The 15,393-nt window shown below is 43.7% G+C and overlaps 2 protein-coding genes across 51 annotated transcripts in view; one reads left to right on the forward strand and one right to left on the reverse strand.

Annotated features, from left to right (window-relative positions):
- The first annotated feature begins 575 nt into the window (after positions 1-575).
- LOC105480551 (ubiquinol-cytochrome c reductase complex assembly factor 5) lies at positions 576-4,760 on the forward strand. Its single transcript, XM_011739598.2, has 2 exons — positions 576-880; positions 4,658-4,760. Exons 1-2 carry the CDS (start codon positions 730-732, stop codon positions 4,717-4,719), a joined length of 213 nt encoding a protein of 70 aa, XP_011737900.1. The 5' UTR covers positions 576-729; the 3' UTR covers positions 4,720-4,760.
- Positions 4,761-9,733: 4,973 nt separating this feature from the next.
- Positions 9,734-15,393, reverse strand: part of LOC105480555 (polybromo 1) — a 150,891-nt gene continuing 145,231 nt past the window's right edge. For all 50 annotated transcript variants that reach the window (XM_071091878.1, XM_071091860.1, XM_071091856.1 and 47 more), the window contains 3 exons: positions 15,146-15,216; positions 14,819-15,035; positions 9,734-12,615 (listed from right to left, as the gene is read on the reverse strand). In XM_071091878.1, coding sequence (XP_070947979.1) covers positions 12,443-12,615; positions 14,819-15,035; positions 15,146-15,216 — 461 coding nt within the window. In that variant the 3' untranslated portion in view covers positions 9,734-12,442. The remainder of the gene's footprint in view (positions 12,616-14,818; positions 15,036-15,145; positions 15,217-15,393) is intronic.

Consider the following 15,393-nt stretch of genomic DNA (forward strand, 5'->3'; position numbering starts at 1 on the left):
TTTAACTATCCTGCCCTTCTGCGATTGTTGTGAATAAAGCACCTACAAGTTCCTGTAGAACGGTAAGTGCCCCATACAACACAGCTTTTATTAATTTTAGGTATCTCACGCAGCGCTTAGATTTTTGCTGTGATCATTGATAAAGTTCAGCTTTCAACACTCCATATCAAATTGTTACTTCAGAAGTCTAGGCACCAATCACATCTCCGAAATAAACGCAAGGCATTGCATAATTGCATTTTGGAATGTGGTGCTGTACATAGTCCATCCGAGAGGGTTATCACTTCTCTCTGGGTATTAAGAATAAAAATGGCGGTGGCAAAGTAGGGGGCGCGGCTGCCAGCTCCGAGTTCAGACCCGCACTGGGGAGGCAGAGGGCGGGGCCGGGCCGACGCCACGTGGGCTGCCCTTCCCTTTTGGGCAGCCCCACCTCCAGAGCTGAGGCGCCTGCGCCAGCAGCTTCTGGCCCTGCTCGGCCTCAGGGAGCACGCGCACCCTGCGTACTCTGATTGGCGGAACCTCACGCCCCCCGCTGCATTCTGATTGGTTGATCCGCCTTGCTTTAGGAGGTCGGCGCCCAGCTTTCCGGCACTCGTAAGCGTACCGTACCGCGCTCGTTAGTAGCCCAGGCCGCCGTACACGGCGAGTACGGGCGGGGCCGGCCTTGGCTGCGTCCGGGCGTTCCAGTGCGTAGTTCCGCCATACCCATCTCCACGACCTCGGTCGAGCATGTTCACCAGGGCCCAGGTGAGACGGATTCTGCAGCGGGTGCCCGGGAAGCAGCGACTTGGCATCTACCGGTTCCTGCCCTTCTTTTTTGTTCTGGGAGGAACGATGGAGTGGATCATGATTAAAGTGCGCGTAGGCCAGGAGACCTTCTGTAAGTGAGGGGGTAGCAGTCTCTGCTTTCAGGAAGGCACGAGGCGTAGGGATCCGTTTTTCTGGGAAGTATTCTCAGATTGCAAAGTGCGCATTCCACTCAGAACGCTGGGCAAGTGCAGTTCCATTCGCTTGGCAGTCAGGGCGGCCTGGCTCTCTTGTAGGCCGGGCACATTGGCGTCCAACCTTGCGACCTTCCCTGCACTTAGAGGCGAGATCACGTGCTTCCAGCCCTCTCACGCCTGCCCTTCACCCGTGCCGGTGACATCGCCTAAGGAACGGACTTGCTCACAACAATCGTAGAAGGGGGTGGATATGAGGGGTCAGGGAAACTCCTGCTAAATAGCCATTTCACTTTGGACTCATCTGTCCAAACTCTGGAGGGAGCTGATCTGCCTGACTTTGCTATTTACCACTGCCTTTACAGGGCAGTCATTGGCACCAGGTCTTTGGTCTGGGTCCAGATGATCAGCACTGTAAAGACAGTGGTAATGCCTGGCTCTGCATTACTGAGCATTAACTCTGGACAGGCCAGTTCCTTTCAGGACTTCCCCAACCCCTCGGCCCTTTCTGCTTTGCCCCTCTCCTGAAACGCTATCGTTTGTGAATTGCCAACCCACATTTTAAAGAATTGTTACGTTAGTGATTCCTAAAGATCCTTAGTCCTTCTATTCATCCATTCATTGATACTTAATGAACATTCTTGAGGGGCTGTAATGAAAAAGGCAGAGGTGTCCCTTACCCCAGAAGAGCTCTAATGGGAAAGAAGATGATAAAGACAGTTACCACACGCAGTGATCAGTGCTGTGAGAAGGAAGTGGGAGGAACATAGGAATCTCGGTTGGGCACATCAATTGGACTAGATGGTGCAGGGAAGGCTTCAGGAAGCAGCTACCAAGTAAAGTAGGACCTGAAGACTGAGTAGGTGTCAGTCAGATGAGGGGAAGGTGTGTGGAATTGAAAGCATCTCCATAGCAGTGGTAGGAGCACTTGTGTGAGAGTATGCTGTGTGTTTGAGGGATTGAAGCAGATGAACAAAGTGGGGATGGCTAGAAGGGTGCCTGGGCAGGGTGGTAAAGGGACTGGAGAATCAGGAATGGATCCCAAGGATTCATTTTAAGGAGAGGATTTAACATGTGGAGAATGGCTCCTTGTGGACAGATTGGTAGGAACAGTTACGCTGTATGGCTGTCTAGAGTTGAGACGGTGGCCTGGTCTAGGTTGGGGCAGAAAGGATGCCAAGAAGGGGTGGAAGTAAGAGACAGCCCAGAGGTAGTACTGACAGGGCATGGTAATTGAGTGGACTCAGGAGATGAGGAGTGGAGGCTTCTGGTGGGACACCTGGGGCAGGGGTGGTGCATTTCCTGAACGTGCAGAACACAGGCAGGGCCATCCTGGGCACCATCTGGGACGTGATGAAGTAGATATGGTTATACAGAGCTGAAGCTCAGGAGGCAAATCTGGGCCAGAAATTGGGATTCGTGAACCATTCACAAGCAAATTGTGATGGAAGTCAAACCCTAACTTTTTTTTTTTTTTTGAGACAGAGTCTGTCGCCCAGGCTGGAATGCAGTGGCCGGATCTCAGCTCACTGCAAGCTCCGCCTCCAGGGTTTATGCCATTCTCCTGCCTCAGCCTCCCGAGTAGCTGGGACTACAGGCGCCCGCCACCTCGCCCAGCTAGTTTTTTGTATTTTTTAGTAGAGACGGGGTTTCACCGGGTTAGCCAGGATGGTCTCGATCTCCTGACCTCATGATCCGCCCATCTCGGCCTCCCAAAGTGCTGGGATTACAGGCTTGAGCCACCACGCCTGGCCAAACCCTAACATTTTAATTTAATTTAATTAATTTATTTTTTGAGACTGAGTTTTGCTCTTGTTGCCCAGGCTGGAGTGCAATGGTGCGATCTTGGCTCACCACAACCTCTGCCTCCCAGGGTCAAGCGATTTTCTTGCCTCAGCCTCTGGAGTAGCTGGGATTACAGGTATGCGCCACCACACCCGGCTAATTTTGTATTTTTAGTAGAGATGGGGTGTCTCCATGTTGGTCAGGCTGGTCTCGAACTCCTGACCTCAGGTGATCTGCCCACCTTGGCCTCCCAAAGTGCTGGGATTACAGGTGTGAGCACTGTGCCTGGCCCAAACCCCAACATTTTAAGGGTAACTGAGAATGGCCAGAGAGGCAAGGAAGGAAACCAGGAAGATTTGTTATCACAAAAGAAAAGAGGTTAAAGAAGTCCCGCTCTGTGAAGGGGAGGTAACCCCCTTCCTCTAGGAGAGACTGCAGGATATACAAATAATGATCTAGAAGGAGAGGGTGGAGAGAGGCTGGAGATACTGGACCCTTGAGGGTGGGAGAGGGTGGGACCAGAGCTGGGTGACAGGAGTAAGCCCTTGGAAGTTAGCTGGAAGAGTTCCTTATGATGACTTTCCTCTGTGAAGGAATAGAGGAAATGGCCATTACGGGGTGGGTGAAGAAGAGTCAGGATCATGGCTGAGGAAACAGGATTGTCAGACACCTCAATGGACCCAGTTAGAGGCATAAATTGGCCCCTCAGTGCACAGCAAGCAGGGTGAAGCATGGGGAAGGGAGGAAGTTGGATTAATCAGTGGTTGGGGTTTTGAGGTTGTGTCAGGAAGTTAAGATACTGACAAGAGTATGAAAGAATTTTAGCTGATTTGCCAGGAGAGAGAACAAGAGGCAGCTGAGTGGGGAAGACAGGGGCGGAAGGCCTGGGGAAGAAACCTGAGGTCCAAGGACAGGAGGGCTGGAAAGGTAATGGGGGTTGTGGTATGAACAGAAATCCTTCAGAGGAGCCCTGCAAATGACTGGAAGATGTTGAAGGTGAAGGGGGCTGGGTAAGCTTCATCCCCATGGGTAAGAGTGGTATCTGGGGAGAAGGCACAGGACAGGGGCAAGGAACCTGAGCTAGAGGCCAGCACTTTTGGTGACTGAAGGGGCATGATGGAGAGCAGGTGCCAAAGAAAGATGTTGGTAGACAAATAGCATGAGCCATGAAGGAAGATTTTTTTTTTTTTTTTGAGAGAGAGTCTTGCTCTGTCGCCCAGGCTGGAGTGTGGGGGCATGATCTTGGCTCACTGCAACCTCTGCCTCTTGGGTTCAAGCGACTCTCCTGCCTCAGCCTCCCGAGTAGCTGGGACTATAGGTGCCTGCCACCACACCCGGCTAATTTTTGTATTTTTAGTAGCGATGGGGTTTCACCATATTGGCCAGACTGGTCTCAAACTCCTGACCTTTGGCCTCCTGAAGTGCTGGGATTATAGGCATGAGCCACTGTGCCCGGCCTGGAAGAAGATTCTTTACATGAAGGTGGAGAATCAAAGGTCTGGCAAAGCAGCAGCTGGAACAAGGAAACTGATCTCCTCTCCCTACCTGAAGGTTTTCTGGGTATGGGAGAGGGAGCATCAGAGAGCCAAGAGGCAAGAAGTGCCTTTGAGGAGCCAGGTTTTAGTTAAGAAGGATGACTTCAGAGCACAGAATAGAAATTATGGGGGAGAAGGAAGTGAGGGAAAGCTTAAAACACTAAGAGATGTGCTAAGACGTGATTCTATCTTTCAAGACACTGACTTTTACTCTAAGTCTAGAACTCCATTATCATAGTCCTCATCTAACTTAAGTTTTAAGTTTGGCATTGAGTTAAATATTAATGCCAAGATTCAGAAGTAGGTGACAGACCTAGACTGTTGGTTAAATTACTCAGATTGTTTTAATTTTAAATATGTTTCTTAAAAATCTAAGCAACTTTTTGTTTGATACAGATGATGTCTACCGTAGAAAAGCCTCAGAAAGACAGTATCAGAGAAGGCTGGAAGATGAATGAGACTGAACTTCAGCAGTCAATAAAGTCAATATGAATTTTTACTATTGGTTTCAGTGCCTTTTAAAATGTACTTTTCAGATCTCTTGTTCTGACACAGCTTGTCCTTGATCAGCTGCACAATATTCCAATAACTGTCTTTGCAAAGAATTTTTATAGTTCTGTCTCTGCTTGAGTACTTCCCAAGTCACTGCAGGACAACACTTGTGGGAAAATTATTTCCTCCTAAAACACTCACTCGATGAATCTAGTCCATGAAATATTTCTTAAAACAATTCAAGGATCAATCAGGATGCTTTTCAGTAAAGCCTGAATTGTTTTCGGCAACTTTGTTTTTAGGCAACTAATGATAACCTTATTTACTTTTTTGCAGAATTCAAATTAAATTATGGACACATTCTCTATTGCAAGATCATTTAAGCCAGGATAATTATGCAGGTTATATTTCTGCCAGCTACTAGACTATAAACTTTTTGCTAGGGTGGTGGAAATTCCTGATTGACTACGCATTTCTCAATGAACAGAAATATGCGCCTCCCTCACTTGGCTCCACTAAATTGCGAGGACTGGACCTTCATGAGGACTCTGGGCAACAGGTTTTATGCTACTCTATGATGAAGATGCTGCTCTTCCATTCAGCTGCTAGAAACAGTTGCTCCTTCCATGAGAAAGTGAACCTACACAGCATAAGCAATCCCAGACTTGAGCTAAATCAGAGGCTCAGTCTGTTGAGTGATTTGGCAATTTGACCCAGTGTAACTTTGGATCAGCCTGGTAGAAAAAGCAGACACCTTTCCATGCTTGCGTAACCACATCTAACATCATTTCAAGCAAGAAAATATCTACATACTAAAGACTAAGTTTCAGAATAGTTTCTAACTATTGCACGAGAATAAAGCTGATGCTTAAGGCCACAGGGTATCAAGTTAATGATCTCTGCCATAAACATATCTCCTAATTTTTTCTAGAGATTTTTCTCCTAATTTTAGTCCACTTATGTTAGAACCAATTCAGTAAAGAAGAACCATTAACTACTCACATCTCATTAAAGCACTACCTACACTACAGTACAGCAAGCCCAGAGTCACAGCTGGGAGATGGCTTGAACGTGAAAGGCCAGTAATGACCTCTACTACCAGGGAGAGGACGGTGGTTCATCATATTCTCATGCCCAGTTGTGTCATCTAGGATTCCTGGTAAACCTAACCTGATAAACCATTTTTAGTGACTTGACTGCTGTATAAAAAGTATAGTATGATTCTCTCAATTATATGGCCATATTCCATGTTTGCCCTAATCTACCTTGTTTTAGGAGTTTGGTACATATAGAAAATATATCATACCTTTTACAAAGAATAACAGTAAACACTAATAAAACCATTGGCTAACTTCTGTGTCTGCTGTGGGTTCATTCCCTTGCCCATCCCCCCGCTTCTACCCCAGAGAACCATTAGACTGAATTTTGTGTTAGCCTTCCCTAGGGCTTTCCTCTCCATTTCTTTCTTTTTCTTCTTTCCATTAGAATGTTAATTTATTGAAGGACAACAGACTTTGAAAATGATGGCCAGGCTTGGTGGCTCAAGCCTGTAATCCAAGCACTTTGGGACGCTCAGGCCAGAGGATTGCTTGAGGCAAGGAGTTCAAGGCCAGCCTGGGCAAAACTCCGTCTCTATTAAAAGAAAAAAAAAAAAGGCCGGGTGCAGTGGCTCACACCTGTACTTTCAGCACTTTGGGTCGCCAAGGCAGGTAGATTACCTGAAATCAGGAGTTTGAGACCAGTCTGACCAACACAGAAAAACCCCGTCTCTACTAAAAATATAAAATTAGCCGGGTGTGGTGGTGCATGCCTATAATCCCAGCTACTCAGGAGGCTGAGGCAGGAGAATCACTTGAACCTGGGAGGCAAAGGCTGCGGTGAGCCGAGATTGCACCATTGCACTCCAGCCTGGGCAACAAAAGTGAAACTCCATCTCAAAAAAAAAAAAAAGATTGGACAACTGACTTTTAGGCAGGTAGACTACCAAAGCAATTTTTGTATTCAATGTAAGCAGGTTTTCAGAGCATATTAGTTTGGATGCTGTGAGTGAGAACTCATTTGTTAGCCAGGGTGCAAGCAAGCTTTTTTTGAGATAGGGTTTCACTGTTACCCAGGCTGGAGTGCAGTGGCATGATTATAGTTCATTGCAACCTTGAACTCTTGGGCTCAAGCGATCTTTCTGCCTCAGCCTCCCAGGTAGCTGGGACTATCTAGCTACCATGCCTGGCTAATTTTTAAATTTTTTGTAGATACAGAGTCTTGCTGTGTTAACTGGGCTGGTCTCAAAATCCTGGGCTCAAGCAGTGCTCCCACCTCAGCCTCCCAAAGTGTTGGGATTACAGGCATGAGCCACTGCACTCAGTTAAGGTATATAAGCTTTTAATTTTCCCTCAAAAAATAAAATATATATATATATATTTTTTTGAGACAGAGTCTCCCTCTGTTGCCCAGGCTGGAGTGCAGTGGCCAGATCTCAGCTCACTGCAAGCTCCGCCTCCTGGGTTTTACGCCATTCTCCTGCCTCAGCCTCCCGAGTAGCTGGGACTACAGGCACCCACCACCATGCCCAGCTAGTTTTTTGTATTTTTTTAGTAGAGACGGGGTTTCACCGTGTTAGCCAGGATGGTCTCGATCTCCTGACCTCGTGATCCGCCTGTCTTGGCCTCCCAAAGTGCTGGGATTACAGGCTTGAGTCACCGCGCCTGGCCTCAAAAATATTTTTAACTCTCCTACTAGGAATATGACTCTATCCTACTTATCAGACACTGAACTATTTAAGGGAACTTAAAGTGAGGCCAAGAGTAGTGGCTCATGTCTATAATCCCAGCACTTTGGGAGGCTGAGGTGGGAGGATTACCTGAGCCCAGGAGTTCAAGATTAACCTGGGCAACATGGTGAAACTGTCTCTACAAAAAGTACAAAAAATTAGCCAGGCCTGGTGGTGTGCACCTATAGTCCCAGCTATTTGGGAGGCTGAGGTGAGAGATTTACCTGAGCCAGGAGGTCAAGACTGCAATAAGTGTGATCCCAACACTGCACTTTAGCCTGGGCAATGGAGTGAGACCCTGTCTCCAAAAAACAAACAAACAAAAAAAAGTGAAAAGAATTGCAGTACCACCAACTGTAAACTACAGGGCATAAATTTTAATAAATTTCAAGAACGATACTTATTTCAGAATGCTGAAAACCTGGTTAGGATTTATTGCTAGAACTCCACCTCCACTGTGGTGTTGGGGAAAGAACATGGGCTTTGGAATGTCACTTTATCATCTGAATTGATAGAGAAAGTACCTAATAATGGTAAAAGAGTATTACAGCCCAAAAACAAAAAAAAAAGAAAGAAAAAAAGCAGCGAATAAATGAGTTATTTTTGTTCATCTAGCAGTTCTATTTTGGAAGTCTTACCTACATCCCTGATGTGATATTTAATCTCCGTTTTTTGTGTGTGTTTAAATTTTTCACACTGAATTAACTCTCTTTAAAAAAAACATGCTCTTAGCCAGGCGCGGTGGCTCACGCCTGTAATCCCAGCACTTTGGGAGGCCGAGGCAGATGGATCACGAGGTCAGGAGATTGAGACCATCCTGGCTAACACGGTGAAATCCTGTCTCTACTAAAAATACAAAAAAATTAGCCGGGTGTGGTGGCAGGTGCCTGTAGTCCTAGCTATTCAGGAGGCTGAGGCAGGAGAATGGCCTGAACCCGGGAGGCGGAGCTTGCAGTGAGGAGAGATCCCGCCACTGCGCTCCAGCCTGGGTGACTGAGCGAGACTCTATCTCAAAAAAAAAAAAAAAAAAATTACACACACACACACACACGCACACACACACACTCTCTCTCTCTCTCTCTCTCTCTCTGTTGGACCCTGTTGTTTTCCAAAGTAATTTATCTCCTAGTAAAGCATATTAGTACTTAGTCTTCACACATGTATTAAATCTGGAGTTTCTTGTCTCATTTATGTGCTATCTGCAAGATATAAATACCATGAAATAGCCAAAACAGGGAAAAGGGACAGTCCATTAATTCGTTTAGTTCTGAACTTTCATTCAGGGACCTAGCATACTTCCAGGCTAAAAAGGAACAGAGTAGGCTGGGCGCGGTGGCTCATGCCTGTAATCCTAGTACTTTCAGAGGCTGAGGGAGGCAGATCACTTGAGGCCAGGAGTTCGAAACCAGCCTAGCCGATATGGAGAAACCCTGTCTCTATACTAAAAATACAAAAATTAGCCAGGCATGGTGGTGCATGCCGCAGTGAGCCGAGGTTGCACCACTGCACTCCAGCCTGGGTGACAGTGAGGTTCTGTCTCAAAACAAAACAAACAAAAAAGTAACAGAGTAATAGCAATATTTGTATGCTCAGTGTTCAGATGGGATGTCTAGCTAAACATCAATGATTGTTCAAAAGATGCTCAGGGCACAGATGGCGGTACTATCCTAAATTCAGGAGAACAGAACCACAGGGATTTGCAAAGTGATATTAGAGGAAAACAGTTGGTTGACTTTACCAACACTTTCTATTAAAAGCGTGGTCATGTTTTAAGAGTTTATAAAGATGTTAAAGACACCTGGGCCACCTGTTTCTTCTGGCCACAGACAAGCTATTTGAAGTGGGCTCTACTGCTTTATGATAGAGGACATGCTTTCCTCACTTTCCGCCCTCAGTAACTCTCCAATTTTAATTTCAACCTGCATTTCTGCCCATGCTGAGGACATGTAGGAATTCCTTGACTGCCAGCCTGAGGCGTGGCGTGGGGCACTTCAGGCTGCAGTCTGACTAAATTTGGCTCTGTGTTAATGCAGCCTGAGCCCTGAACCAGAGGTCTGGACACTAACTTTCATCTCCACCTGTGGAGCTTTAGTCTCTTAAATTGGCAGTCACCATCCTCGTCAGCATAAAATCAGGGCTTGCAGGAGTTAAATCTGCTTGAAATTAACATCTGACACAACTTTAACAGAACAACCAAACCTGGTTAATCCAAATCACTTTGCAAACTCTGTATTTATTTGGATTAAAAAGCTTTAGATGAACAACAAAAAATGATACATACATGTTATAAGACTAGTTACCACGTAAACCTCAGATGATATGATACAGAAATTAGAATAAACCAAGTTTTAATCAGGTATGAAAACATTCAAGCTCAAAAGTCATCAACACCAATTTGGGGATTTTACAGAAATAGGTGCCCCTCTCAATTCTTCCTCATAGGAAGGGGAGAGTGGCTTAAAAAAACAACCAAAACAGTTAAAGGCCTTTTAAATCAGTTGGCTGACAAACATACTATTTTAAACCTATAGGTTCCCCTCTGTCCCCTGGTTCGCAATATAAACAATTCTTCTCCACAGGAACTTACATTTTGAAAACATTTAGGCATTATACTTTCTAAGCCACATTACTACAGTTCCTAAAACTTATGAAAAAAAGATGTATAGTTTACTTGTACTTTAAGTCAGAATTTTTTTTTTTTGGTTTTTCTTTTTTGAAGACGGCTGACCTCAAATCTTATATCCTAAATATTAATGGATATCTCCCAAGTTAATATACAGAAAAACATGATTCTAAAATAAATACATAGGCTTTTAAAAAAAAAAACTTAATTAGGGCCTGTCTAGTGGTGCCCTGGGCCAGTGCTGCACTGCTTTAGGGAAGCCCCTGGCTGGATCTATGTTTCCTATAGCACCTCTAGGCACTGGGAAGGAGCCTGGAGGAGAGCTCTGGCTTCTAATGATCCACTTGACCCCCAGTGAAGAGTTTTTTTTAGAGGCTCCCCAAAGAAGTCTCATCCAGACTTTAAGGGAAATAAAATGAATGCATGAAATAAATAAATAATTTAACCACAACTAAATTTCATGTTCTTTGGTGTAATTCAAGGATGTCTAGAAACAAAAGAATCTGATTGCATTATACAGTCCATGATGATTCAGTTGCCCAAATAACCAGGAATTGAAGATTTATCTGACTCACTTTAACAATAAGGTATTGACACACTACTGCAATACATTTTTTTTAAATTCAATATTATTTAAAATACTTGATGCAAATTGAAATCCAGTGGTTGACTAAAGGCAATTAAGTTAAAGGGCCTCCTGTATTTAAAGTATCTAGATACAAGAGACTTTTTTCCATTCTACACTCTTTTGCCCTCATGATTTAATAAGTACAGTAATTAAACAACTGAGTACTGATTCATAGCAGATTAAAAGGAAAAAAGCATCCTCTGAGAGTGACTCTCTCAGCTTATAAACATCAGTGGAAGCTCTACCACAATGGCAATCACCCAGTTACTATAACTCAGGTTTCAAAAACATGCCGCCAAGTGAAATAATGTTCCTACTGTCTGCCATCCTATGCTGCCTTCAAATGTTTATTATAGGGTCATATAAGAAAGACAGGGTCACCAAACCCAAGTGTTTGGCATCTGTAATGGTCTTTCTAGTGAGCATTTTATTAAATTATGATTCCCTTCTCCTGTCATTCAAAAGCACAAGCTAAATTTAAAAAATATTTTAGAAAGTATTAAATTTCTGGTTGAGAATTACAACAACATTGAAACTTAAAAGAAAAAAATACATCTGATAATGAGGAAATCAAGAATACTAAAACATACTTGTAAAAAATAAAGTAGAAGGCAATCAATCTACTCGTTCACAATTATGCTTCTTACATAGCTCATATCTAGTTACACACTCTCTTCCCCATGTTAGGTTAGGTGTTATGTTTAAAAATAAATCACCTCCATGCATACCTTAATGCTTTCTTCAAGATGAACTTCAATGTTTTTCAATGTAACAGGTTTAAAATGTTAAATCATCTGAAATTTATAGGCATAAATTGTGAATTCATTATAAATAGATCAAAATACCCTTAAACGTACCTGCCTAGACTAAACATACCTCAGGGTTGTGCACTTGTTCTGCAAAAATTACTGACACCATAGTCTAATTCACAGATGTCTAACTCAGCACAATCGAAAAAGTGCTTTTTCCCCTCCTGGTGTCCAGGAGGTACATTAGCTGCAGACAGATGCACAGCACTGATTACATATTTCTGTAGTGAGCCTCTGAGTTAATAGAGCAAATGTGCCGTGTCTATTAAACATCTAAAACCTAAATAACCACCTTTCAAAGAAAGCACTTTATCTGTAAGAAACAGCTTTTGCAGAAAGTGGCTTAAGATATTCAGGCACATGAAACAAACACAAGTATACTCCCCTCTCTAAGATGTAAACTAGGACAAACTTCACATTTCATTATCAATTTAAACTAATCTGTAAACTCTTGTGTGTGTGTTTTTTTTTCATTTTGTTCTTTTATATATATTAAAAAAACCCCAAACCAAAAAAAACAAAAACCCCAAGCCAAGACAAAACCTCTAATGGTTTCAGTTCCATGGCAACAAGTAAAAAGATAAAACTCCAAGTCTACATATACAACCAATTATGAAACTGGTTTTAAACGAAGGAAACATATGCAAAAAAATCTTTGTGTATTTGATAAAGTCAACTTAATATAACAAACAAATTGAAATAGCTTATTAAAAGTGTCCTTATATAAAAATGGCCTTGTGATGTACAGTAAAATGCAATAAAAATTATCCTCCTTTGTTCCTTCCCCCCACCCCCAGTAACTAAAATGGCTACTGTTCCACAACTCTTTATGCTTCTATATAAAAGAAACGTAATGATGTGATTAAACATTTTCTAGGTTGTATGCTTGGCGAATGTTGAGGGTGTCCCGGAGCATCAAATCTCGAAGGCGCCAGAGGGCATCTGCCATGGTGGTGTGGGCCCCTTTGCTTTTCAGCCAGTGAGAGGGTAGGCGGCTCTCCTGTTCTTTTGACAAATGGACGTCGCGTCTTCGAGCTGAAAATTAAAGTACAGAGAGACAGAAATTGGAATTGGAAGTTGGCAAAATTTCCCTCAATTCTAAGATCTGACAGACTCATTAAAACACAAAATATTGAATATTTATCAAATATTATGAATTTTAACTGCAGAATATTTCCAGGCACATTTCTTGTATCATTTTACTAGGCACTAAAAAATTTGATCATACATTTATTTTATTTTTTTTTTTTTGAGATAGGGTCTCACTCTGTTGCCTTGGCTGGAGTGCAGTGGTGTGATCTCAGCTCACTGCAACCTCTACCTCCTGGGTTCAAGCGATTCTTCTGCCTCAGGCTCTAGAGTAGCTGGGATTACAGGAATCTGCCACCATGCGTGGCTGATTTTTGTATTTTTAGTAGAGACAGGGTTTCACCATGTTGGCCAGGCTGGTCTCAAACTCCTGACCTCAGGTGATCCACGCACCTTGGCCTCCCAAAGTGCTGGGATTACAGGTGTGAGCCACCGTGCCCAGCCTGATCATTATTTTTTTGTAGGCATCCCTTATATTTAATAATTACTTCAATGTTAACGAAAATTCCTGAAAAGGTAAACGTGAAGAAAGGGAAAACATACCTTCTACTCAAAAGAAATGAAATGAAATGAAATGAAATGCCCAAAGTTGGTTTAGAAATCAAGAACAATAGAAACTTCCAAACTTCTCTCCAGAAACTACACAAGTACTTCAGTACATACTGAAAATACACAAGTATGCTGAACTAAATGAATAACCTAAAAGGTTTCTAATATTTTTTTTTTCCTTTTGCTAAACTGAGGTAAAATAGTTTTTTTTTCTTTTTTTTCTCTTTTTTTTTTTTTTTAAGACAAGAGTCTTATTCTGTCCCTCAGGCTGGAGTGCAGTGGTGTGATCTTGGCTCACTGCAACCTCCACCTTCCGGGTTGGGTTCAAGTGATTCTTGTGCCTCAGCCTCCTAAGTAGCTGGGATTACAGGCGCCAGACACCACGCCCAGCTAATTTTTGCATTTTTAGTAGAGATGGGATTTCACCATGTTGGCCAGGCTGGTCTTGATCTCCTGACCTCAAGTGATCCACCCGCCTCAGCCTCCTAAAGTGCTGGGATTACAGGAGTGAGCCACCGCTCCTGGCCCTCATCTGGCTAATTTTTAATTTTTTTGTAGAGACGGGGTCTTGCCATGTTGCCCAGGCTAGTCTCAAACTCATGAACTCAATCGATCTGTCCACTTCAGCCTCCCAAAGTGGGAGCCACTGTGCCTGGCCAATCATTTTTAATTTACCCAATGCATCTATACTAACGTCCAAACGCCTGGAAAAAAAAAAAAAAAGAGAATATACTTAAAAAGATGGCAGTGATGTTTATGAGAAAACTAGGCTTTGAAATTTGGCCAAAAAAACCCATTTTTAGGCAGGGCGCCATGACTCACGCCTATAATCCCAGCTCATTGGGAGGCTGAGGTGAGTGGATCACCTGAGGTCAGGAGTTCAAGACCAGCCTGGCCAAAATGGTGAAACCCCATCTCTACTAAAAATAAAAAAATTAGCTGGGTGTGGTGGTGAGCACTTGTAATTCCAGCTGCTCAGGAGGCTAACGCACAAGAATCGCTTGAACCTGGGGGTCGGAGGTTGCAGTGAGCCGAAATTGTAGCAGTGTACTCCAGCCTGGGTGACAGAGTGAGACTGTCTCAAAAATAAAAACAAACAAAAAATTCCAAAAACCATTTTCAGGACAGGCACAGTGCCTCACGCCTGTAATCCCAGCACTTTGAGAGGCCGAGGTGGGTGGATCACTTGAGGTCAAGAGTTTGAGATCAGCATGGCCGATATGGTGAAACCTCACCTCTACTAAAAATATAAAAATTAGTCAGGTGAGGTGGCACGTGCTTGTAATCCCAGCTACTGGGGAGGCTGAGGCAGGAGAATCACTTGAACCTGGGAGGTGGAGATTGCAGTGAGCCAAGACCGTGCTACTGCACTCCAGCCAGGGCAACAGAGCGAGACCCCGTCTCAAAAACAAAACAAACCATTTTCAGTGTGTTATGTCAACACGCAAAGAAACTCCAAACCATTTATGAAATATATAATTTATTTTAATTGTATAACAAAAAGGGGTGTTTATTGTATGATATAATATGCTAACAGCAGTGAGACAGCTTTGAGGAAACATGTATTTCACAAAGGTTTATTTAGAAGGAATCTCCTTACCTGCCAGTGTCTGATCCCACTTGCTAATGCTGTTGGACTCGGCACTGAGTCCTTCAATATATTTCAGGTAGGCCTCTGAGTGAAGAAGCCGCTGGGTCTTTGGTGGGGGAGCTACAAACATGGGTGTTGTTGGCTGCTGTATGACAGGGGGTCCAGCTGGATGTGGGCCGGGATATGGAGGTGGTGCTTGCTGCCCTGGAGGCCCCAAAACTCCCACCTGAAAGAGTACAGGACCACATGGTGAGGCAGAAAGAGACTGCACATGTTCTGAGAAGGAGGATAACTCGAATTCTGTCAAGTCCTAGAAAATCAAACTGGGAAGCTCACCTGTTGTCCATATGGACTTCCACCTGGTGCTGGAGTCCCTACCATAGGGGCCACTCCTTGGTTCATCACACCTATAATTCAGAATGCAATGGCACAATTAGAGGCTCTGGGTTGAAATGACTGAAAAACTACTGTCTGATAAGAAATTATGCCATTCATAATTCAAACTTATGTACCTCTGCCCTTGAATCTTTGTAGCTAGGAATCCTATGCACCCCAACAGGATTTGAAGAGAAAGTTGTTTTGTT

This window comes from Macaca nemestrina, chromosome 2 (assembly GCF_043159975.1).
Source record: "Macaca nemestrina isolate mMacNem1 chromosome 2, mMacNem.hap1, whole genome shotgun sequence".
NCBI lineage: Eukaryota > Metazoa > Chordata > Mammalia > Primates > Cercopithecidae > Macaca > Macaca nemestrina.

Excerpts from the sequence above, each read along its gene's own strand:
- LOC105480551 (XM_011739598.2), top strand. The coding sequence starts at position 730 with ATGTTCACCAGGGCCCAGGTGAGACGGATTCTGCAGCGGGTGCCCGGG. Across the intron at positions 881-4,657 it reads CGTAGGCCAGGAGACCTTCT|ATGATGTCTACCGTAGAAAA; the intron begins GTAAGTGAGGGG and ends TGTTTGATACAG.